This window comes from Catharus ustulatus, chromosome 33 (assembly GCF_009819885.2).
Source record: "Catharus ustulatus isolate bCatUst1 chromosome 33, bCatUst1.pri.v2, whole genome shotgun sequence".
Lineage (NCBI taxonomy): Eukaryota > Metazoa > Chordata > Aves > Passeriformes > Turdidae > Catharus > Catharus ustulatus.
In genome coordinates this window covers 895,354-920,576 of record NC_046253.1, presented here as the reverse complement: position 1 = coordinate 920,576, position 25,223 = coordinate 895,354, and the positions used below count along the sequence as shown (strand labels likewise).

At 61.2% G+C, this 25,223-nt stretch overlaps 3 protein-coding genes across 4 annotated transcripts; 1 reads left to right on the top strand and 2 right to left on the bottom strand.

Moving 5' to 3' along the window:
• Positions 1–483: 483 nt before the first annotated feature.
• Positions 484–6,147, bottom strand: S1PR2 (sphingosine-1-phosphate receptor 2). Of its 2 annotated transcripts, none has more exons than XM_033083730.1 (2): positions 6,094–6,147; positions 484–1,757 (listed from the first exon to the last, which is right to left on the bottom strand). In XM_033083730.1, the coding sequence occupies exon 2, from the start codon at positions 1,698–1,700 to the stop codon at positions 642–644; it is 1,059 nt and encodes a 352-aa protein (XP_032939621.1). In that variant the 5' UTR covers positions 1,701–1,757; positions 6,094–6,147; the 3' UTR covers positions 484–641. The 2 variants fall into 2 exon arrangements, with proteins under 2 accessions (XP_032939621.1, XP_032939622.1); XM_033083731.1 differs by lacking the exon at positions 6,094–6,147 and adding an exon at positions 3,680–3,707.
• Positions 6,148–8,616: 2,469 nt separating this feature from the next.
• On the top strand, positions 8,617–15,474 carry MRPL4 (mitochondrial ribosomal protein L4). Its single transcript, XM_033083689.2, has 9 exons — positions 8,617–8,819; positions 9,020–9,068; positions 10,128–10,294; positions 10,383–10,434; positions 11,394–11,511; positions 13,316–13,422; positions 13,500–13,609; positions 14,472–14,542; positions 14,631–15,474. Exons 1-9 carry the CDS (start codon positions 8,617–8,619, stop codon positions 14,792–14,794), a joined length of 1,041 nt encoding a protein of 346 aa, XP_032939580.1. The 3' UTR covers positions 14,795–15,474.
• Positions 15,475–15,569: 95 nt separating this feature from the next.
• Positions 15,570–21,917, bottom strand: LOC117009456 (zinc finger and SCAN domain-containing protein 2-like). Its single transcript, XM_033083688.2, is given in 3 exon segments — positions 15,570–17,521; positions 17,630–18,127; positions 20,538–21,917. Coding segments are annotated over 3 exon segments (3,216 nt in total). The 5' UTR covers positions 21,859–21,917; the 3' UTR covers positions 15,570–16,124.
• Between the last annotated feature and the right edge of the window lie 3,306 nt (positions 21,918–25,223).

The following is a 25,223-nucleotide window of genomic DNA, read 5'->3' as shown; positions in this document are numbered from 1 at the left end:
TGGGACCATGGGGTGACCACAAGGCCATGGGATGTCCACAGGATGGCCTTGGGACCATTGAGTGTCCATAGGGTGGCCTTGAGGTGGCCTTGGGGTGTCCATGAGGCCATGGGGTGGCCCTGGGGTGACCACAAGGCCATGGGGTGTCCACAGGATGGCCTTGGGACCATGAGGTGTCCATAGAATGGCCTTGGGGTGTCCATGGGGTGTCCCCAGGGTGGCCTCAGGACCATAGAGTGGCCCCAGAGTGGCCTTGGGGTCCAGGACGCCATGGGGTGTCCCCCAGGGTGGCCTTGGGACCATGAGGTAGCCCCAGAGTGGCCCTGGAGTGACCAAAAGGCAGTGGGGTGTCCACAGGATGGCCTTGGGACTACAGGGTGTCCATGGGGTGGCCTTGAGGTGTCCACCAGGCCATAGGATGTCCATGGAGCGTCCCCAAGGTGGCCTTGGGACCATGGGAAGCCCATGGGGTGGCCTTGGGGTGTCCCCAGGGTGGCCTTGGGACCATGGGATGTCCACAGGCTGGCCTTGAGGTGTCCACCAGGCCATGAGATGTCCATGGAGTGTCCCCAAAGTGGCCTTGGGGTGTCCACCAGGCCATGGGATGTCCCCACACCACCCAAAACCCACGCCCTCCCTTCTCACACAGACGTGGTGCACTCGCGGGTCAGCGGCGCCGTGACCAACTCGGCCGCGGTGGGAGCGGCCGGACCTCTGTCCAGCGAACTGGACGTGCGCAACGGGACCCCCGGGCGGCCGAGCTGCTGCGGCCGCCGTCCCCGGCCGCAGCAGCAGAGCATGCGCAGGAACTCGCCGCGCATGTCCTTGCTCCTCAACATGTAAATCACCGGGTTGGCCGCCGAGTTGAGCGTGGCGAAAGCGAAAAAATAATTGGCGCTGTACAACACCCGGCAAGCGCGGACGGGACACGAGGCGTCCATCAGGAGGATGATGAAGGCGGGCAGCCAGCAGACGATGAAGGCTCCCAGCACGATGGTGACGGTTTTGAGCAAAGCCAACGTCTGCGCCGTGGCGATCTCGGCGTGGCTGGAGCGCACGATGCAGTAAATGCGCGTGTAGAGCCCGACGATGGCCAGGAGGATGAGGGTGAAGATGGTGGTGACGAAGAGCACGTAACGCTTGGAGTAGAGCGGCAACACCGTGGAGCAATCGCGGAGATCGCTGATGCAGTTCCAACCCATGATGGGCAAGCTGCCGATGGCGCCGGCGATCACCCAGCAGGCGCCGATCAACAGAACCATCCTGCAGTTCTTATCGCTGCTGTACACCTTGACCTTGGTGATGGCCACGTGGCGCTCGATGGCGATGGCCAACAGGCTGAACACCGAGGCGGCCAGCGTGGCGAAAGCCGTGCCCTCCCTCACGAACCACTGCACCGGCGTCAGGCTGAAGGTGGTGCTGCCCGACAGGAGAGTGTTGACCATAAAAGCGGCGCCGGCCAACAAATCGGACGCGGCCAAGTTGCCGATGAAGATGTACATGGCCAAGTGGAGGCGTTTGTTGCGGCAGATGGACACCAGGACCAGCAGGTTCTCCAGGACGATGACGCAGCACAGGAGGACGATGAGGACGGAGCCCACCCAGCGCGAGGGCGCCGAGCTCTCGGTGTCGCCCTTGGTGTAGTTGTAGTGCTCGCGGATTTTGTCGCGGTTGAAATATTCCTTGTAGATGCTCCCCATGGTGGTGACGGTGACGAGGCGGCGGTGTCGAGGCTCAGCGCCGCCGGGACATGGCTCCTGGGGGTGGGAATGGCAGATTGTCACCCTTGTGCCACCAGGACATGGCTCCTGGGGACAGCAATGGCAGATTGTCACCTTTGTGCCACCAGGACATGGCTCCTGGGGGTGGGAATGGCAGATTGTCACCCTTGTGCCACCAGGACATGGCTCCTGGGGACAGCAATGGCAGATTGTCACCCTTGTGCCACCAGGACATTCTCCTGGGGACAGCAATGGCAGATTGTCACCCTTGTGCCACCAGGACATGGCTCCTGGGGACAGCACTGTCACCTTGTTGTCACCCAGGGACACCCCGGGGTGACCCAAGGCTCACTGCCACCAGAACATGGCTCTTGGGGACAGCAATGTCACCCCATTATCACTTTTGTGCCACCAGAGACACCCTGGGGTGACCACCTGTTCCACCAGGACACGGCTCCTGGGGACAGCACTGTCACCTTGCTGTCACCTTTGTGTCACCAGGGACACCCCGAGGTGACTGCCTGTGCCACATGGCTCTTAGGGATGGCAATGTCACCCCATTGTCACCCTTGTGCCACCAGGACATGGCTCATGGGGACAGCACTGTCACCTTGTTGTCACCCAGGGACACCCCAGGGTGACCTAAGGCTCACTGCCACCAGAACATGGCTCTTGGGGACAGCAATGTCACCCCAGTGTCACCTTTGTGCCACCAGAGACACCCTGGGGTGCCCACCTGTTCCACCAGGACACGGCTCCTGGGGACAGCACTGTCACCTTGCTGTCACCAGGGACACCCCGGGGTGACTGCCTGTGCCACATGGCTCTTGGGGATGGCAATGTCACCCCAGTGTCACCTTTGTGCCACCAGGACGTGACTCCTGAGGATGGCAATGCCACCCTGTTGTCACCTTTGTGCCACCAGGGACACGCCGGGGTGCCAGCCGCTGTCACACCCCGTTTGTCACCCCGTGGCCACCCCAGGGTCACCCAGGTGTCACCCGCGGCCCAACGGCAGAGGAACAACAGCGGGGATGGGGGATGGGGACACATCTGGGCGCACATCTGGGGGAATTCCAGGCGGGGGAAGTGCCGAGGTGACATCGGGGGTGGCGGGAGGTGACAGCCGGAGGTGACAGACATTGCATGGGTAATGGGGACACCGCGGGACGTCACCGCTCCCGGTCCCGTGTCCGCCCCTGTCCCCAAATGTTCCTCCCGGTGCGGGACCCCCGAGGGCACCGGGACGGGACCGGGACGGGACCGGGGGCGGGGGAAGGAGCTTCGGTGGCCGCGGTACCGGCCCGGAGCCGCCTCCAGGATCCCGGTACCGGTGTCGGTCCCGTCCCGGAGCCCTCCCGTCCTCGTGCAGTCCTGGAGCCTCCCCGGTCCCGTTCCGGTACCACAACACTCCCGGTGCCCTCCCGGAGCTCTCCCGGTGCCGTTCCGGTGCCACAACACTCCCGGTGCTCTCCCGGTGCCGTTCTGGTACCAGAACATCCCCGGTGCCCTCCCGGAGCGGTCCCGGTGCGATCCCGAAGCCCCCGGTGCCGTCCCGGTACCAGAACACCCCCGGTGCCGTCCCGTTCCCCCCCGGTGCGGTCCCGATACCAGAACACCCCCGGTACCGTCTCGGAGCGGTCCCGGTGCGGTCCCAGAGCCCCCGGTGCGGTCCCAGAGCCCCCGGTACCGTCTCGGAGCGGTCCCAGAACCCCGGTGCGCTCCCAGAACCCCGGAGCGGTCCCAGAGCCCCCGGTGCGGTCCCGGTGCAGTCCCAGAGCCCCCGGTGCGGTCCCGGTGCGGTCCCAGAGACACCGGTGTGGTCCCAGAGCCCCGGTGCGGTCCCGCCACCGCCCGGTGCCTCGCGCAGCCGCTCCCGGTAACCGGGACACCGCCCCTGGTTCCCCCCGCCCCGAGAGCCCCCTAGGATCCCTCCGGACCCCCCCTGACCCTCGTACCGGTGCCGGTAGGAGCCGCCGGTGCGGTCGGAACCGGCACGGAGCATCCGCCGCTTCCCCTTCCCCTTCCCCGCCCGCCCCCGGCTCGGGGCTGCCCCTGGCGGAGCCTGCGGGGGGGAACGGGCGGGGCCGGGGGCGGCGGGACCCCCGGGAGGGGCTCCGGGAACGGCCCCGGGAACGGCCCCGGGACCCCCGGGAGGGGCTCCGGGAACGGCACCGGGAATGGACCCGGGACCCCCGGGAGGGGCTCCGGGAACGGCCCCGGGAACGGCCCCGGGAACGGCCCCGGGACCCCGAACTGGGAACGGACCCGGGAACCCAAACTGGGAATGGACCCGAGATCCCAAACTGGGAACAGAGCCGGGAACCTAAACTGGGAACGGACCTGGGATCCTAAACTGGGAATGGACCCAGGACCCCGAACTGGGAACGGACCTGGGAACCCGAACTGGGAACGGATCCGGGATCCTAAACAGGAATCCCAAACTGGGAATGGACACGGGATCCTAAACTGGGAATGGATCTGGGATCCTAAACTGGGATCCCAAATCGGGAATGGACCTGGGATCCCAAACAGGGAACGGACCCGGGATCCTAAACCAGGATCCCAAACTGGGAATGGACCCGGGACCCCGAACTGGGAATGGACACGGGATCCCATACTGGGAACAGACCTGGGATCCCAAACTGGGAACGGCCCCAGAACAGCTCCAGAAATGGCCCCACGATCCTAAACTGGGATCCTAAACTGGGATCCCAAACTGGGAACAGCCCCAGGATCCCAAACCAGGATCCCAAACTGGGAATGGTCCCGGAATTCCAAACTGGGATGCCAAACCAGGATCCCAGACCAGGATCCCAAACCAGGAACGGCCCCAGGAACGGCCTCAGGATCCTAAACTGGGAATGGCCTCAGGATCCTAAACCAGGATCCCAAACTGGGAATGGCCTCAGGATCCTAAAGTGGGATTCCAAACTGGGAATGGCCTCAGGATCCTAAACCAGGATCCCAAATTGGGAACAGCCCCAGGATCTCAAACTGGGAACAGCCCCAGGATCCCAAACTGGGAATGGCCCCAGGACCCCAAACTGGGATTCTGCACTGAGAACTGTGGGAACTGGGATTCCAAACTGGGACCCCAAACTGGGAACTGCCCCAGGGATTCTGAACTGGGAATTGTCCCAGGATCCTGAACTGGGAATTGTCCCAGGAGCCTGAACTGGGAATTGCCCCAGGATCCTGAACTGGGAATTGTCCTGGGAATTGTCCCAGGATCCTAAACTGGGAATTGCCCCAGCATCTTGAACTGGGATCCTGAACTGGGAATTGTCCTGGGATCCTGAACTGGGAATTGTCCCAGGATCCTGAACTGGGAATTGCCCCAGGATCCTGAACTGGGAATTGTCCCGGGATTCTGAACAGGGAATTGTCCCAGGATCCTGAACTGGGATCCTGAACTGGGAATTGTCCCAGGATCCTGAACTGGGATCCTGAACTGGGAATTGTCCTGGGAATTGTCCCAGGATCCTGAACTGGGAATTGCCTCAGGAATTGTCCCGGGATCCTGAATTGAGAGCTGGGCTGGGGTTCTACCCCAGGGAACCACACCGAGATCCCAAACCGTGACCCCAAACCGGGATCACCCCTTGGGATCCACCCCTGAACCCCCCCCGGATCCCCTCCCGCTTTTGGGGTGACCCCAGGACCCCCCCCAGCCCTTTTGGGGGGAGGGGAAGGGGCGGGGGGGGTCACCGGTGCCGCTTCGATCCCGAAATATCCCGGAGCAAATTGGATCAGGGCGGAGCAAGCCGAGCTTAACTCCGGATTTAACCTGGGCTGGGGGGGACCCCGAGACCCCCCCCGAGACCGGACACGCACGTGGGGGGACACGGGGACACGGCGTGCCCGCGATTTTGGAGACACCACCCCCTCAAACAAAAAAAAGAAAAAAGAAAAAAAGAAATAAAATAAAATTTGGGGAGCTCCGTGCCCCTCCCACGAGGTGAGGACACGGCGGGACCCCCCCGCCCCCACCCCTCCAACCGGCACCGTGCGGATTTTTGGGGACCCTCAAGAATTTGGGGACCTCCCTCCGCCCCAATCCAGCTGTGAGCCAGATGTTGGCGTGGCCGAAACAGCTGGGCCGGGACAATGAAGGAGTGACCCCCCCCCCATCCATGGGGGTGACACCTGACACCCCAATGTGTCCCCCCCTCAAATTTGGGGACACCCCCAAAACTCTGTGACCCCCTCCCGATGTCCCCACCCACCCTCGGGGGACATCCCGGGGGGTCCCTTTCGGTGCCCCCCACACCCGTGGGAGGACAGAGGGACGCGGAGGAGGGACAGAAGGACAGAAGGACAGAGGGGGGGGTGGGGAAGGGGGTTCGGGGGGGATTTTTTGGGGTCTTACCGATCCCGGGGCCGGTCCCGGCAGCGCTGAGCGCCCGTCCCGGTTCCAACACGGGAGGGGAGGGGGGGGAAGGGGAGCGGGGGCGGGGGGGGGGCGGGGCTGGGGCGTGGCCACCCCCCCCCCCAATGGCGAGGACACCCCAAAAATGAGGAGGGGGGCAGCAAACCCCCCCCTCGTGTTCCCTTTTTTACTTTTTAGGGTACGGGACAACCCCAAAATGGGGAGGGGGAGAAGGAAAAAAAACCCCTCGTTTCAATTTTGGGTGCGGGACACCCCCAAAATGCGGCGGGAGGGGAGGGGGGGGGACAAATTTCTCCTCCCCACCCTCCCCCGAGGGGATTTTGGGAGGTTTTTTTCCCGATTTTTTAATTTTTTGGGGGATTTTTCACGGCTGGAAAAAACTTGCCGGACTTTGCACGGCTCAGTCCCGGCAGGAATTCGGGGGTGGGGGGAGGAATTCAGGGGTGGGGGGAGGGATTGGAGGGGTCGGGGGGGGTTGGGAAGGACCCCCCAACATTCCAATAAAAGAAAAATTCCCAAAATTTGGAGCGCTGGGAGGGGGCGAGGGGTCCGAGGGGCCGGGGAAGGGATTTAATTGGGATTTAATTGGAAGCAGACGCGGGATGGGGGTGGGATGAGCGGGATGAGGGGGGGGCTCCCCTCCCCCCCAAGACATTCCCGACCCCTCCCCCCAAATCCAGGCGGAATTCCCGCCCCCGGACCCCCGGGATGAGGCGGGGCTTTGGAAAAATGAATGGGAAAAAAAGAGAAAAAGAAAAAAAAAAAGGAGAAAAGAATTCCTGAATTCTTCCCCTCCCCAATTCCGCCCCCTCCCCCCAGTTCCGCATTCCCGGAGGGAATTTGGGGGGGACCCCCCAGGCTGGACCCCCCTGAACGGGAACTGGGAATGGGAACTGGGAATTGGGAACTGGAAATGGGGCTGGGAACTGGGAAATGGAAATGGGAACTGGGAATGGGAACTGGGAAAGGGAACTGGGAATGAGACTGGGAATAGGAAAGGGAACTGGGAATGGGACTGGGAATGGGACTGGGAATGGGACTGGGAATGGGAACTGGGAAATGGGACTGGAAATGGGAAAGGGAACTGGGAATGGGAAATGGAAATGGGAACTGGGAATGGGACTGGGAAAGGGAACTGGGAAATGGGACTGGAAATGGGAAAGGGAATTGGGAATGGGAAATGGAAATGGGAAATGGGAATGTTAAAGGGAACTGGGAAATGGAACTGGGAATGGGAATTGGAATAGGAAATGGGACTGGGAGTGTTAAAGGGAACTGGGAATGGGACTGGGAATGGGAAATGGGAATGGGAAATGGAAATGGGAATGGGAACTGGGAATGGGACTGGGAAATGGGACTGGGAAAGGGAACTGGGAATGGGAAAGGGAACTGGGAACAGGAACTGGGAATGGGACTGGGAATTGGAATAGGAAATGGGACTGGGAGTGTTAAAGGGAACTGGGAAAGGGAACTGGGAATCGACACTGGGAATGGACACGATACTGGGAATGGACACGATACTGGGAATCGACACTGGGAATGGACACGTACTGGGAAGAGGTACTGGACACTGGGAATGGACACTGGGAATGGACAATGGGTACTGGGAATGGACACTGGATACTGGGAATGGACACTGGGAATGGACAATGGGTGCTGGGAATGGACACTGGATACTGGGAATGGACATGATACTGGGAATTGACACTGGGAAGGGGCACTGGCACTGGGAACGGACACGGACTGGGAAGAGGTGCTGGACACTGGGAATGGGAACTGGGTACTGGGAATGGGAACTGGGAAGGGGCACTGGCACTGGGAATGGACACAGACTGGGAAGAGGTGCTGGACACTGGGAGTGGGAACTGGGAGTGGACACTGGGAATGGGGATGGGAACTGGGAAAGGAATCTGGCACTGGGAATGGGAACTGGGAAGGGAAGCTGGCACTGGGAAGGGGAAGTGAGACTGGACAATTGAAGCAGGGGGGGCTATTGGGGGGTCACTGGGGAGGCTCTGGGGGAGCTACTGGGGGTACTGGGGTAGGGATTGGTGGGGGATACTGGGGGCACTGGGGAGGATACTGGGGGGGGATACTGGGATGGAGGGCACTGGGGTCACTGGGGTGATACTGGGGGGCACTGGGGAGGATACTGGGGTTACTGGGGTCACTGGGGGGGATACTGGGGGGCACTGGGGGTACTGGGGTGGGGATCGGTGGGGGACACTGGGGTCACTGGGGGGGATACTGGGGGCATTGGGGTCAATACTGGGGTGGGGGACACTGGGGGTGATACTGGAGGTCACTGGGGGTACTGGGATAGGGGGTACAGGGGCGGGGTCAGCAGGGGGACACCAGGAAGGGACATTTTGGGGCAGGGGACACAAAGGGGGGGTCCCAGGGTCCCCTTCTCCCCCTTTTCCCGCCGTTCCGCCCCCGCCGGAAGTGACGCCACCGCGCGGTGACGTCACCGCACCTCTTCCCTGCCCGCGCTTTCCCGCCATGATCCGCGCGGGGGCGGCCGCCCTGAGGGCCTGGAGCAGGGGCCGGGGCTGGGCGGCGGTGAGAGCGGGTGGGGAACGACAGCGGGAGCGGGGCTGGGCCGAGGGGAACCGGGCGGGGAACCGGGCAGGGAACGGCACCGGGAACGGCACCGGGAACGGGAAGGGAATGGAGGGAACCGGGCGAGGGGCGGGACCAGGCCCGTGAGGGCGGTGAAGGGGCGGGGCCATCCCTGAGGGGCGGGGGCGGGGCTTGGGTGGGGCGGTACCAAGTGTGAGCCGGGGCGAGGGGCGGTTCGGGAGTGTGGGATGGGTTCAAGAGCGGGGCTGGGGGGGTGAGCGGGGGTCGTGCCCCCCTCTCGCCTCAGCCCGTGGTTGATCCCTGTCCCCCCTCACTGTCGCAGCTCTCGACGGCGCCCCCGGCCCCGCCCGCGGCCCCCGAGCCCCGCAGGGGTGAGTGCGGGTTTGGGGACACTCTGGGGACACCTTGGGGACAGCGGGGGGGCTGGGGACACCTTGGGGGCAGCGAGGATGGGGTGGTCCTGGGCGTGGGGACAGTGGGGACCATCGTGGGGAAGTGGTGGACAGGGCCGCCATCGGGCTGGGGACAGCTGAATCACCCTGGGAGAGCAGCGACACCTTGGGGACATCAGGGACCGTCCTGGGGACATCAGAGATTGTCCTGGGGACATCAAGGACCACCCCTGGGGACATCAGGGAGCACCCGAGGACACTCTTGGGGACATCAGGGACACCCTGGGGACATCAGGAACCTCCCTGGGACACCCTAGGGACATCGGAGACCATCCTGGGACACCCTGGGGACATCAGGGACACCCTGGGGACATCAGTGACCACCCTGGGGACATCAGAGACCACCCCAGGACACCCTGGGGACATCAGTGACCACCCTGGGGACATCAGGGACCACCCTGGGGACATCAGGGACCACCCTGGGACACCCTGGGGACATCAGACACCATCCTGGGACATCCTGGGGACATCAGTGACCACCCTGGGGACATCAGGGACACCCTGGGGACATCAGGAACCTCCCTGGGACACCCTGGGGACATCAGTGACCATCCTGGGACACCCTGGGGACATCAGTGACCACCCTGGGGACATCTTGGGGATATCAGGGACCACCCTGGGGACATGAGGGACCACCCCAGGACACCCTGGGGACATCAGTGACCATCCTGGGGGCATCAGGGACACCCTGGGGACATCAGGGACACCCTGGGGACATCAGGGACCACCCTGGGACACCCTGGGGCCATCAGTGACCATCCTGAGGACATCCTGAGGACATCCTGGGGACATCAGGAACCACCTCAGGACACTCTGGGGACATCAGTGACCATCCTGGGGACATCAGGGACCATCCTGGGACGCCCTGGGGACATCACAGACTGCCCTGGTCACACCAAACCCGCCCACCCCTTCTTGGTGTGACACCATCACCCCCCTGTAACCCCCCACTTTGTCCCCTGTGTGTCCCCAGTGCCACCCCCAGCGCTGTCCCCCGCGCTGTCCCCGGTGCTGCGGCGCTGTCACCTCCCCGTGTCCCCCGCGCTGTCCCCGGTGCAGGCCTGGGTGGAGTCCCTGCGTCACCCCGAGGACACCCTGAGGGGCCTGGCTGAGCTGCACCCCGATGTCTTCGCTGTCACCCCCAGGTGACACCTCGGGAGGGGTCTGGGGAGTGTTGGGGGACACGGGGAGGGGACATTTTTGGGGGTGATTGTCACTGGTTGTGTCACCCAGGCTGGATGTGCTGCACGCGGTGGCCACGTGGCAGAGGAATTACAAGAGGATTGTGAGTGTGGGGGGGAAGGGGGGAAAAAAAGGGGATTTGGGGGAAAAAAAGGGGATTTGGGGGGAAAAAGGGGGATTTTGGGGGGAAATAAAGGAGATTTGGGGGGAAAAAGGGGATTGGAGGGTTTAAAAGGGGGATTTGGGGGAAAAAAAGGGGGATTTTGGGGGGAAATAAAGGAGATTTGGGGGGAAAAAAGGAGGGATTTGGTGGAAAGAGGGGTATTTGGGGGGAAAAGGAGAATTTGGGGGGAAAAAGGGGGATTTGGGGGGGAAATAAAGGAGATTTGTGGGGAAAAAAGGGGGATTTGGGGGTTTAAAAGGGGGAATTTGGGGGGAAAAGGGGGATTTGGGGGTTAAAAAAGGGGATTTGGGGGGAAAAAAGGGGGATTTGGAGAGGAAAAGGGGGATTGGGGGGTGGAAAGAGGGGTATTTGGGGGGAAAAGGAGAATTTGGGGGAAAAAAAAGGGGGATTTGGGGGGAAAAGGGGGGCAGAGAAGGAGGATTTGGGTGCAAAAAGGGGGATTTGGGGGTGGAAAACGGAGCAGAAAAGGGGGATTTGGGGGGAAAAAAGGGGGTTTGGGGGGAAAAAGGAGGATTTGGGGGTGGAAAAAGGGGGATTTGGGGTGGAAAAAAAGGGGATTTGGGGTGAAAAGGGGGGATTTGGGGTGGAAGGAGGGCATTTAAGGGGGTAAGGGAGGGGTTTGGGGGTCACAAAGGGGATTTGAGGGGGCAAAGGAGCTTCTGGGGGGTCCTAAGAAGGGTCTGGGTGCCCCAAGGAGCTTTTGGGGGGTCCCAAGAGGGGCCCTGAGAAGATTTTAGGGGGGTCCCAAGAGAAATTTGGGTGCCCTGAGGAGCTTTTGGGGAGTCCTGAGAAGCTCTGGGTGCTCCCCAAACCATCCCCAATGAGGATGGGAGCCCGAGGGTGACCTGTCCCCCCTCTTTGTCCCCTGATGTCCCCAGAGCCACGCCCGGGTGAGGACCCGAGCCGAGGTTCGGGGCGGGGGCCGCAAGCCCTGGGGCCAGAAGGGCTCGGGCCGGGCTCGCCACGGCTCCATCCGCTCGCCGCTGTGGCGTGGGGGTGAGTGACCCCAAACACCCCAAAAACTGGGGGTACTGGGCTTGGGGACATCCTGGGGACATCCTGGGGACATCCTGGGGACATTCAGGGCTTGGGGAATCCTGGGCTTGGGGACATCCAGGATGGCCACGGCTCCGTCCGCTCGCCGCTGTGGCGTGGGGGTGAGTGACCCCAAAAAACCCCAAAACTGGGGGTGCTGGGCTTGGGGACATCCTGGGGACATCCTGGGGGCATTCTGGGCTTGGGGACATCCTGGGCTTGGGGACATGCTGGGGACATCCTGGGCTTGGGGACATCTTGGGCTTGGGGACATCCTGGATGGCCACGGCTCCATCCGCTCGCCGCTGTGGCGTGGGGGTGAGTGACCCCAAAAAAACCCAAAACTGGGGGTGTCCTGGGCTTGGGGACATCCTGGGGACATCAGGAACCACCCTGGGCTTGGGGACATCCTGGGGACATCCTGGGGACACCCTGGGCTTGGGGACATCCTGGATGGCCACGGCTCCATCCGCTCGCCGCTGTGGCGTGGGGGTGAGTGACCCAAAAAAAACCCAAAAACTGGGGGTGTCCTGGGCTTGGGGACATCCTGGGGACATCCTGGGGACATCCTGGGGACATCCTGGGCTTGGGGACATCCTGGATGGCCACGGCTCCATCCGCTCGCCGCTGTGGCGTGGGGGTGAGTGACCCCAAAAAAACCCAAAATGGGGGGTACTGGGCTTGGGGACATCCTGGGGACATCCTGGGGACATCCTGGGCTTGGGGACATCCTGGGGACATCCTGGGGACATCCTGGGCTTGGGGACATCCTGGGGACACCCTGGGCTTGGGGACATCCTGGGGACATCAGGAATCACCCTGGGCTTGGGGACATCCTGGATGGCCACGGCTCCATCCGCTCGCCGCTGTGGCGTGGGGGTGAGTGACCCCAAAACAACCCCAAAAACTTGGGGTGCTGGGCTTGGGGACATCCTGGGGACATCCTGGGGACATTCAGGGCTTGGGGACATCCTGGGCTTGGGGACATCCTGGATGGCCACGGCTCCATCCGCTCGCCGCTGTGGCGTGGGGGTGAGTGACCCCAAAAAAACCAAAACTGGGGGTGTCCTGGGCTTGGGGACATCCTGGGGACACCCTGGGCTTGGGGACATCCTGGGGACATCCTGGGCTTGGGGACATCCTGGATGGCTACGGTTCTGTCCGCTCACCACTATGGCGTGGGGGTGAGTGACCCCAAAAAAACCCAAAACAACCCAAAACTGGGGGTGTCCTGAGCTTGGGGACATGCTGGGGACATCAGGAACCACCCTGGGCTTGGGGACATTCTGGGCTTGGGGACACCAGGGAATGGCCTGGGGACATCCTGGATCACCCTGGGACACCCTGAGGTCCTCAGGGACCATCCTGGGGACAGCAGGCCTGGCTGTCCCTGGTTGAGGTCTCTGAGGACACCCTGGGGACATCCTGAATCACCTTGGGGACATCAGGGACCATCCTGGGGACATTAAAAACCATCCTGGGGACAGCAGGCCTGGCTGTCCCTGGTTGACGTCTCTGAGGACACCCTGGGGACATCCTGAATCGCCTTGGGGACATTAGGGACCATCCTGGGGACATTAAAACCCATCCTGGGGACACCAGGCCTGGCTGTCCCTGGTTTGGGGTCTCTGAGGACACCCTGGGGACATCCTGAATCACCTTGGGGACATCAGTGCCACCATGCCTGGCTGTCCCCCCACACTCTGGCCCGGCGGTGGTGGGTTTGTCACCTCCCCGTGGATGTCACCAAGTCCCCTCCTGGCAGGTGGCATCGCCCACGGCCCGCGGGGCCCCACCAGCTACTTCTACATGTTGCCCATGAGGGTGAGGGTGCTGGGGCTGAAGGTGGCCCTGACCGTGAAGCTGATGCAGGTATGGGGGTGTCCCGAGGGGTTTTGGGGACACTCAGGCCTTGGGGACAGGGTGACAATGTCCCTGGTGTCCCCCAGGACGAGCTGCACGTGGTGGACACCCTGGAAATGCCCAGCAGTGACCCCCGGTACCTGCAGGACCTGGCGCGGTTCCGGCACTGGGGCCGCTCCGTGCTCATCGTGGATGTGTGAGAGAGGGGACTGGGGACATTGGGGACACCTTGGGGACACCCTGGGGACAGTGGGGACACGCTGGGGACAGCCTGGGGACATTGGGGACACTCTGGGGACAGCAGTGACCCCCGGTACCTGCAGGACCTGGCGCGGTTCCGGCACTGGGGCCGCTCCGTGCTCATCGTGGATGTGTGAGAGAGGGGACAGGGGACATTAGGGACACCCTGGGGACATTGGGGACACTCTGGGGACAGCAGTGACCCCCGGTACCTGCAGGACCTGGCGCGGTTCCGGCACTGGGGCCGCTCTGTGCTCATCGTGGATGTGTGAGAGAGGGGACACTGGGGACACCTTGGGGACAGTGGGGACACGCTGGGGACAGTCTGGGAACAGTGGGGACACCCTGGAACCACCCTGGGGACATTAGGGACAGGGCTGGGGACATTGGGGCCACCCTGGGGACATTGAATACGCCCACGGGATACCTTGGGGGACATCAGGGACAATCTGAGGTGGCAGGGACAGCCTGGATGGGATGTCCATGGACCTGGGGACACCTTGGGGACATCAGGGAAGGGCTGGGGACACCCTGGGAGACATCAGGGACAATCTGAGGTGGCAGGGACAGCAGGCATGGGATGTCCTTGGACCTGGGGACACCTTGGGGACATCAGGGAAGGGCTGGGGACACCCTGGGGGACATCAGGGACAATCCGAGGTGGTAGGGACAGCCTGGATGGGATGTCCATGGACCTGGGGGCATCACAGACAGACACCACCACCCTGGGGACATCAGAACTGTGTGTCCCTCCTTTTGGTGACACTTTGGGGACAACTCAGTGTCACCCCAATCCCTTTTTCCCCCTCCCTCACCAGAAACGAATTCCCGGAGAACATCAGCGCCGCGGTCGAGGGGCTCAAATCCATCACCCTCATCCCAGCCCTGGGTGAGCCCCACCTCCCCTGTGACCCTTTGGGGACCCCACAAACGCTCAGGGGACTCTGCTGATGTCCCCAAACTGTCCCCAAACACAGGGCTCAACGTGTACAGCCTGCTGAAGCACCAGACCCTGGTGCTCACCCTGGACGCCGTCGCCTTCCTGGAGCAGCGGCTGCTGTGGCACGACCGGCGTTACTCGCCCCTCTACCCCTTCTCCATGCCCTACAGGGACCTGCCCGAGCCCCCCCGGGCTGGGTGAGACCCCCCTGGGGTGGGGGAGACCCCCCAAGGGGTGGGGGAGACCCCCCTGGATCGGGTGGGACCCCCCCATGGGGCAGGATCCAGCCTTGATCAATTTGGGGACACGGTGACACAACAAGATTCTGTCTCTCTCCATGTCCTAAAACAACTCCTGGAGCCCCCCAGAATGGGATTTGAACCCCCCCTGGGTTGGGTGAGACCCCCACGGGGTGGGGGAGACCCCCACAGGATGGGGGAGACCCCCATGTGGCAGAATCCAACCTTGATCCCACATAGGGAAAAAAATTTGGGACACGGTGACACAATAAGGTTTTGTCTCTCTCCACGTCCTAAAGGGGCTTCTTGGAGCCCCCCAAAATGGGATTTGACCCCCTCCAAAATGGGATTTGACCCCCCCCAAAATGAAATTTGGCCACTCCCAGTTGGGATCTGGTCCCCCCAAACTGGATCCAGCCCCCCCAGTTTGGATCCAGCCCCGATCCCATTAGGGAAAGGATTTGGGGACGTGGTGGCACATCCTGGAGCTCCCCCAAAATGGGGTTGGACCCCTCCCTGAGTGGGATCTGATCCCCCCAAACTGGATCCACCCCATCCCAGTTGGGATCCAGCCCTGATCCCATTGGGGAATTCAGGGAATTCTGGCACTGCTGTGGCAATTAAAGGGATTTTTTTCATGGATCTCACTTTTATTTTGGGATCAGGAAAATTGTCCCAGGATGGGGGTGGGGGGGGGGCAGGAAAATTTTCCCATCCTGGGACAGAGGGACACAAAAATTGTCCCTTCCTGGGACTGGGGTCAGGAAAATTGTCCCATCCTGAGGTAAAGGGGCAGAAAAATTGTCACATCCTGAGGTAGAGGGGCACAAAAATTGTCACATCCTGGGGAAGGGGACAGGAAATGGGCCCGGGTGGGGCAGCAGAACCCGGAGCCATCCCTGCAGTGGGTCCTGACACAGAAATCCCCGGGGGGGACTGGACAGGCCTGGGGAGACAAAAACAGGTGGGAGTGGAGGAGGGACGGACACGGGGACAGAGGGACTGACCCAATATTCATACAGAAAAGCTATTTCAAAATTATACAAATATCATTTATCTCAATAATTGTGAAAAACCAACAACATGTCACGCACTTAAAACGGATGGGAGCAGGAGGACGTGGAGCCCCCAGCCAGGTGTGTTCCCAACACGGATCAGCAGCACCAGGGCTCAGCGGGGCTCTGCCCACCGGGGCTCACTGGGGATCATCCAGCGCGGATCCTGCCATGGGGGATGGAGCTGGAGCAGCGCACGAAGCTCTTCCCGCACTCGGGGCACTCGCAGGGCTTCCCTCAGTGGAGACTCCGTTGGTGTCGGATCAAGTGAGAGCTCCTGGAGAAGCTCTTCCCACACTCAGGACACTCGTAGGGTCTCTCCCCAGTGTGGATGAGTTGATGTCTGACAAGGTGTGAGTTTTCCTTGAAGCTCTTCCCACAGTCGGGACATTCATAAGGCCTCTCATCGATGTGAGTGCGATAGTGCTGGAGGAGATTGGAGCTTCTCTGAAACCTCTTCCTGCATTTATCACACTCGTAGGGCCTCTCCCCAGTGTGGATGAGTTGGTGCCTGATGAGGGTGGAGTTTTGCTTGAAGCCCTTCCCGCAGTCAGGGCACTCATAAGGCTTCTCATCCAGGTGAGTGCGAAAGTGCCTGACGAGACGGGAGCTGCTCTGAAACCTCTTCCTGCATTTATCACACTCGTAGGGCCTCTCCCCGGTGTGGATCTTCAGGTGTGAGTCCAGGCTTGAGCTGTCCCTGAATCTCTGCCCACACTCCCCACATTCATAGGGCCGCTCTCCAGTGTGGATCATCAGGTGTTTTTTCAAGTGTGAGCTCATTGTGAATCTCTTGCCACACTCCCCACACTCATACGGACATTCCCCTGTGTGACACCAATAGTGTGCGAGCAGTTGGTTCTTTCTCAGAAACCTCTCCGTGCATTTATCACACTCGTAGGGCCTCTCCCCGGTGTGGGTGCGCCGGTGGCTGATGAGGCTGGAGTTGTGCTTGAAGCTCTTCCCACAGTCGGGACACTCGTAAGGCGTCCCATCCCTGTGAGTGTGATAGTGCTTGAGGATACTGGAGCGGGTCTGAAACCTCTTCTTGCATTTATCACACTCGTAGGGCGTCTCCCCGGTGTGGATGCGCCGATGGACGATGAGATTGTAGTTTCGCTTGAACCACTTCCCGCAGTCAGGGCACTCATAAGGCCTCTCCTCTGTGTGAGTGTGATAGTGCAGGAGGAGGCAGGAGCTTCTCTGAAACCTCTTCCTGCATTTATCACACTCGTAGGGCCTCTCCCCGGTGTGGATCCTCCGGTGACTGGCCAGGCTTGAGCTCACTCTGAATCTCTTCCCACACTCCTCACACTCGTAGGGCCGTTCCCCCGTGTGGATTCTCTGGTGTCGGTTCAGCTCCCATCTCCACCTGAATTCCTTCCCACATTCCGAGCACTTGTGGGGCTGCTCCTGGAGCCCCAGCTCCGAGCTGCGGCCGCCTCCCCGGCCCGGGCTGGCTCTTTCCTGCTGGGATCCCCGGGCTGTGCGTTTGCAGCCCCTCCTGGTGCGGGATCTGCGGGGCTTTTCCTCCCCGTTGCGTTCCTGCGCCGTGGAGCCGCTGCCAACGGCCTCTTGCACGAGGTTCTGCCGCGGGGATTTGTCCTCGCTGCTCTCCGTGCTCAGCTCCTGCTCTGGGGCACGAAGGACAAGCACAGGATGGGATTTGCCTCCGGGCCAGAGCCAAGGGCAAGGACATGGAGCAGGACACAGGGGGAAAGGGGCACTGACTTCCTCCTCACCTGCCTGAGCCTCCAGGGCCATCCTCCTCCTCTTCCTCACGGCCTCCTCCTCCTCCTCCTCGGTGCCGGGGTTTGGGAAATGCTGCTGTGGGGAGGAAAACAAGGGCTGAGCGCGTTGGGTTCGCTGGTGCCGCTGGCCAAGGGCAGCTGGAGAAGTCAGCGCCCCTTTCAGCCTCGGGGGGCCCGGAGCCCGCTCATCACCGAGCTCCCGCAGCCCTCCAGGCTGCCGGGGGTGCCCCGGCTCCGGGATCGGCCCTGGGCGCTCTCCCCGCTCCGGGGCTCCCGCCTTCCCCCCCGGCTCTGCCGGCGATGCCCAGAGCCGAGATCGCCCCCTCCCCGCCGCTCCCGGGCCATCGCCACCTGGGACCCGCCAAGATCCCTCCAGGGCCATTTCGGGCTCGCCTTTGGGCTCCTGCCACATGCAAACATCCCCTGCCCCGCAATAAAAACCCTCCCGGAGCCCCCCGGGATGGATTTGGGGCGAGCTCCCCCTCCCCGCTCACCTGCGGCTTCTCGGGGGCGCCGCTGGTGCCGGAGCCGGGGGAGCTGCGGCTGAGCGGGCGGGCGGGGGAAGCGCGTGGTGCCAAAAACGCTGCTCCTGTTCCTGCCGCTCCTCCTGTTCCTGTTGCTGCTCCTCCTCCCGTGTCCCTCCTCTTCCTCCTCCCGTGTCCCTCCTCTTCCTCCTCGTGCCGCTCCTCCTCCGCTCCCAGCCCGGCCCGGCCCGGGGCCGACACCCAAAAGCAGCCGCGCTCTGGGAATGGGGACCGGGAATGGGGACAGGGACCGCGAATACCGGAGAGGGACAGGGAAAGAGACTGGAAGTGGGATTAGGGAAGGACCCACGGACAGGGAATGGGGACAGGGAATGGCAATGGGAATAATGAAATGGGTCTGAGAATGAGACCGGGTCTGGGAATGGGACCGGGTCTGGGAATGGGACTGGGAAGGAGCAAAGGGACCGGGAATTTGGCACCGAGAATGGGACCTGGAACTGCACTACACGAGTGAGAGCGTGAAGGGATCTGGGACTGGGACTAGAGCATCCAGAGCAAGAGTGAGAATGGGATGGGGAATGGGGACAGGGAGCGGGAATGGGGACAGAGAGCAGGGAATGGGGCTGGGAATACGGGAACAGGACGGGGAATGTGGAAGCAGCAAGCGCAGAGAGAATCTGGGCTGGGGATCAGTGCTGAGCAGAGCTGCAGTGAAAGGCAGCGGGGCTGGGAGCTCTGCAGCTGGGCCTGCCCTGGGCTGCTGCGGCCCAGGGCCCAAAGGCTGGAGCTGCAGCCTTGCTCCTGTGGCAACAAGAGGAGCCTGGTGCAGGCCCATGGCCCCTGCACGGCCCCAGCAGGAGGGAGGGCTCTGAGGCCCAGGGCTGCTGGCAGCATGGGCTGCTGTGGCCAGCTGGGGGCCTCTGAGCAATGGCCAAAGCCTTGTGCTCTCTGCAGCTGGCCAAGGGCAGCAGCAGGGCTCAAGGCTTCGTGTGGCACAGGCAGCCCCAGCTGGGGAGCCCTCAGGCCCCCGTGGCACAGGCGGCCTCAGCAGCGGCACCGGCAATGGCAGCGCCTGTGGGGATTGGGGATGGCTTTACAGCTTCAGAGAGCACAGCAGCTGCTGCTGCTGTCAAGTTGTTCAGTGCAAAGGCACGGCAGGCTCCAAAGGCAAAGAGTGCCAGGCTCTCAAGTCCCTGTGCAATCTCTGTGGCCTAAAGTGCCGATGGAAGCAGCAGCAGCTCTCTGGTGCCAGAGGGGGAAGCTGCGGCCTGGGACAGAGGCTCGAGAGGCAGATGCTCCCTGGCCTTTCTTCTTCTCTTCTTTTCTTCTTGTTCTTCCTCTGCTTCTTCTCTCCCGTGCTGGCAGTGGTGATGATGATGGCTGTGGAGGAAGAGAGAGCAATGAGAGAGGAGTGAGAGAGAGCTCTGGCTCCAAGACAGGGATTTTTATTGACAAATTACCCAATGAGCCAAAACCACCAACCTGAAGCATTTCTCCTAAACCTCTTAGAATTCTGGTTCTCTAATACAAAAGTCTACTTGTCTAACTTGTGCACATGGCCTATCTGTTCTATCTGAAAAATATAAGCAATATCTTTACCACATTTTTATTCTGTCTTGAGCTGTGTTTTTGAGCTATTAGTGCAACTTGTATTTTATATTACATTTTATGGCTTTTACTTTTTAAGGCATTTAAAACATATTTCTACATACGTCACACTAAGGTTTATACTTCTGCTTCATATCTATGCAATCTATTATTTCTAATCCTTAAAACTAACCCCTAGATCCCAATTCCATGTGTGTGTGGGTTAATGTAATTTAATTTCTCGAAAGGTTTTTAATTTCATTCTTGCCTTCTGTTCTCTCTTGTAGGGACTGAGAGAGACTTCTGTGTTACACACTGCAACAACCTGGAATGGTAATGGGAACAGGGACTGGGAATGGGCACAGGGCTGGGAATGGGGACAGTGACATGGGAATGGGAATGAAAACAGGACCTGGGAATGGGAATATGGGAATGGGACAGGGAATATGAAAATAGCAGTTGGAGAGAGAACATGGGGTGGAGATTAAGAAGATGGGGCTGGGATGGGAAATGGCAATACGGGAACAGGATTGGGAATGGGAATATGGGAACGGGACTGGAAATATAAAAATGGAAATACGGGAATGGGAGTGAGACCAGGAATACTGGAGGAACAGGACAAGGAATATGGGACTGGGAATATGGCAACGGCAACCGGGCAGAGAATACGGGACAGGGAGAGGGAATTAGAGCGGGAATGTTATCTGGACTGGGATGGGAGCAGGAGGATGTGGAGCCCCCAGCCAGGTGTGTTCCCAACACGGATCAGCAGCACCAGGGCTCAGCAGGGCTCTGCCCACCGGGGCTCACTGGGGATCATCCAGCACGGATCCTGCCATGGGGGATGGAGCTGGAGCAGCGCACGAAGCTCTTCCCGCGCTCGGGGCACTCGCAGGGCTTCCCTCAGTGGTGCCTCTGTTTGTGTTGGGTCACTTGAGACCTCTGTGAGAAGCTCTTCCCACACTCGGGACACTCGTAGGGCCTCTCCCCGGTGTGGGTGCGCTGGTGGATGATGAGGTGTGAGTTTTCCTTGAAGCTCTTCCCGCAGTCGGGACATTCATAAGGCCTCTCATCCAGGTGACTGCGAAAGTGCTTGAGGAGACAGGAGCTGCTCCGAAACCTCTTTCTGCATTTATCACACTCGTAGGGCTTCTCCCCAGTGTGGATGCGCCGGTGGACGATGAGATGGCAGCTGTCCTTGAAGCCCTTCCCACAGTCCCGACACTCATAAGGCCTCTCCCCTGTGTGAGTGCGATAGTGCAGGAGGAGATGGGAGCGGGTCTGAAACCTCTTCCTGCATTTATCACACTCGTAGGGTCTCTCCCCGGTGTGGGTGCGCCGGTGTGCGTTCAGGTGTGAGCTCAATGTGAATCTCTTCCCACACTCCCCACACTCGTAAGGCCGTTCCCCCGTGTGGATTCTCTGGTGTTGTTTCAGGTATGAGCTCTCTCTGAATCTCTTTCCACACTCCTCACACTCGTAGGGCCTCTCTGCGGAGTGGATCCTCCGGTGTCTGGTCAGGCTTGAGCTGTCTCTGAATCTCTTCCCACACTCCTCACACTCGTAGGGCCGTTCCCCCGTGTGGATTCTCTGGTGACTGATCAGCTCCCATCTCTTCCTGAATCCCTTCCCACATTCCGAGCACTTGTGGGGCTTCTCCCCATCGTGAAGCTGCTCCTGGAGCCCCAGCTCCGAGCTGCGGCCGCCTCCCCGGCCCGGGCTGGCTCTTTCCTGCGCCTCCAGGGCCATCCTCCTCCTCTTCCTCACGGCCTCCTCCTCCTCCTCCTCGGTGCCGGGCTTTGGGAAATGCTGCTGTGGGGAGGAAAACAAGGGCTGAGCGCGTTGGGTTCGCTGGTGCCGCTGGCCAAGGGCAGCTGGAGAAGTCAGCGCCCCTTTCAGCCTCGGGGGGCCCGGAGCCCGCTCATCACCGAGCTCCCGCAGCCCTCCAGGCTGCCGGGGGTGCCCCGGCTCCGGGATCGGCCCTGGGCGCTCTCCCCGCTCCGGGGCTCCCGCCTTCCCCCCCGGCTCTGCCGGCGATGCCCAGAGCCGAGATCGCCCCCTCCCCGCCGCTCCCGGGCCATCGCCACCTGGGACCCGCCAAGATCCCTCCAGGGCCATTTCGGGCTCGCCTTTGGGCTCCTGCCACATCCAAACATCCCCTGCCCCGCAAAAAAAAACCCTCCCGGAGCCCCCCGGGATGGATTCGGGGCGAGCTCCCCCTCCCCGCTCACCTGCGGCTTCTCGGGGGCGCCGCTGGTGCCGGAGCCGGGCGAGCTGCGGCTGAGCGGGCGGGCGGGGGAAGCGCGTGGTGCCAAAAACGCTGCTCCTGTTCCTGCCGCTCCTCCTGTTCCTGTTGCTGCTCCTCCTCCCGTGTCCCTCCTCTTCCTCCTCCCGTGTCCCTCCTCTTCCTCCTCGTGCCGCTGCTCCTCTTCCTCCCGCTCCTCCTCCGCTCCCAGCCCGGCCCGGCCCGGTGCCGACACCCAAAAGCATCCGCCGCCCACGCGGCGCTCGGAGCGATACTGGGCGCACTGGGAATGTCAGGGAGAGCAGCGGCAGCGATGCTGAGAGCCCCGGGCAGGAACTGGGAGCGCTTTCCCTGCCAGTGCCGCTCTTACTGGGAGCACTGGTGGCGAACTGGGAGCACAGAGCGCCCGTGGACGGCGGCGGCCGTGGGTGGGCGTGGCCAGACGGCGTGGTTATGCAAATAAATCTGAATATTGCGCGCTGATTGGCTGTTTATTTTCATAGCCCCGCCCATTATTTTTCCAACGTTATGAGGGCGTGGTTATGCAAATATAAATTTGCGCGGGAATGCTCCTTTATTGTGGGCGTGGTTATGCAAATTAACATCGTGTTAGTGTTTACAATGTGGGCGTGGTTATGCAAATATTCGAGCAATTACGCGCTGTGATTGGTTGGCGGGAACAGCCTCAATCCCTTTCGGAATTTTGGGAATTCGGGCCCTGCTGTGGCAATTAAAGGAATTTTTTTCATGATTGTCTCTTTTATTTTGCTTGGATTCCGGGTTTTTCACCTCATTTTTGGGTCCCCTCATATCCAAATCCCTCAAATTCCACCGTCCCAATTTCTTCTGGTGGATTTTTGTTTTTTTCCCAATTTTTCCCAGTGAATTTTGGGGTTTTTTTCCAATTTTTCCCAGTGAATTTTAATTTTTTTCCCCAATTTCTCCCTGTTTTCCAGGCCAGGGGTCAATTCTGGGAAGTGACAGTGGCACCAGGGGACAGTGACACGAGGTGGCACCAGGGGACAGTGGCACTAGAGGACAGTGGCACCAGGGGACAGTGACACAAGGAAGTGCCACGTCCTGTTGACTCGGAGCTGGCAGCGCTTTCCTGTCCCCTTTGTCCCTTTATGTCCCCTTTGTCCCCACACCTCCTGTTCCCGGTTCCTGTTGTCCCTCCCTGGTGTCCCCACGTTCGTGCCATTGCTGTCCCCCAGATTTCCGTTCAGCTCTGTCCCCTTGTCCCTGTCCCCATAATCCCTGTCCCTGTCGTGTCCCCGTCTCTGTCACTGGCCTGTCCCCATGTCCCTGTCCTGTCCCCTTGTCCCTGTCCTGTCCCCTTGTCCCTGTCCCTGTCCTCAATGTCCCTGTCCCCATATCCCTGTCCTTGTCCCTGTCCTGTCCCCATATCTCTGTCTCTGCCCCTGTCCCCATGTCCCCATGTCCCTGTCCCCATCCCTGTCCCTGTCCTGTCCCCTTGTCCCTGTCTCTGTCCCTGTCCTCAATGTCTCTGTCCCTGGCCTGTTCCCCTGTCCCTGTCCCCATCCCTGTCCTCTCCCAGTGTCCCTGTCCCCATGTCCCTGTCCTGTCCCCTTGTCCCTGTCTCTGTCCCTGTCTTCAATGTCCCTGTCCCCATATCCCTCTGTCCCTGTCCTGTCCCCTGTCCCCATCCCTGTCCTCTCCCAGTGTCCCTGTCCCTGTCCTGTCCCTGTCCCCATCTCTCTCCCTGTCACCTCCAAACCCCGACCGGCATTCCCGACATCCCAGGGACAAGGACAATCCCTGGGGGTGGCACTGCCACCGAGAGGAGGGGTCTGTCATTGTCACTGTCACCTCGCCATGGGGATGTGACACCGCCGGGCTGCAGAAGTGAAACCCCGCGGTTGTCACGAATGTCCCCGGGCTTTTCCTCCTCTGGTGGCCTGGCGGTGACAGCAGGGAGGGTGGCAGGGCTGGGTGTCACCAGCGGGGCCTCGGGGATGGGGGACAGCGGAATGGGGCGGTGGGGACATCAGGGGACATCAGGGACCATCCTGGGGACAGCAGGAACCACCCTGGGGACATCCTGGGGACATCAAGGACCATCCTAGAACACCCTGGGGACATCAAGGACCACCCTGGGACACCGTGGGGACATCAGGGGACATCCTGGGGACATCAGGGACCATCCTGAGGACACCCTGGGGACACCTGGGACCACCTGGGGACATCTGGCATCATCCTGGGACACCCTGAGGACATCAGACACCACCCTGGGGACATCAGGGACCATCCTGGGACACCCTGGGGACATCAGGGACACCCTGGGGACGTCAAGGACCATCCTGAGGACACCATGAGGACATCGGGGGACATCCTTGGGAACATCAGGGACACCCTGAGACACTGTGGGGACATCTGGGACCATCCTGGGGACATCAAGGGGACATCAGGGACACCCTAGGACACCGTGGGGACATCAGTGACCATCTTGGGGACACCAGGGACACCCTGGGGACATCAGGGGACATCCTGGGGACATCATGGACCATCCTGAGGACACCATGAGGACATCAAGGGACATCCTGGGGACATCAGGGGACATCCTTGGGAACATCAGGAACACCCTGAGACACCGTGGGGACATCAAGGACACCCTGGGGACATCAGAGACCATCCTGGGGACACCCTGGGGACATCAGGACACACCAGGGACCATCCTGGGGACAGCAGGAACCACTCTGGGGACATCTGGGACCATCCTGGGGACATCAGGGGACATCAGGGACCACCCTGGGGACAGCAGGGACACCTTGGGGATATCAAGGACAATCCTGGGACACCCTGGGGACATCATGGACCATCCTTGGAGACATCAGAGACCACCCTGGGGACATCTGGGATCATCCTAGGACACCCTGGGGACATCAGTGACCACCCCAGGACACCGTGGGGACATCAGGGACCATCCTGGGGACACCCAGGGGACATCAGGGACGTTTCCCACGGTACCAGGGGTGACAAAAATCCCCTGACGTCAGCAAGCGACAGAATAGAGGAAGTCGCAGCTCGGGTGACACCTCTGGAGCCACCCCAGGCGGGTGACAGGCGGGTGACAGCTCTGTCACGAGCTGGGGGTGGCACCTCGGGGCTTGGGGGGGCTCAAACCCGAGCCTGGGTTGGGGACAAGGGACAAAAATTGTCGCAGGGGCAGGAGGGGCAGGAAAATTGTCCCATGACAGGGACAGGGGGTGACACAAAAATTGTCACATCCTGGGACAAGGGTGACAGA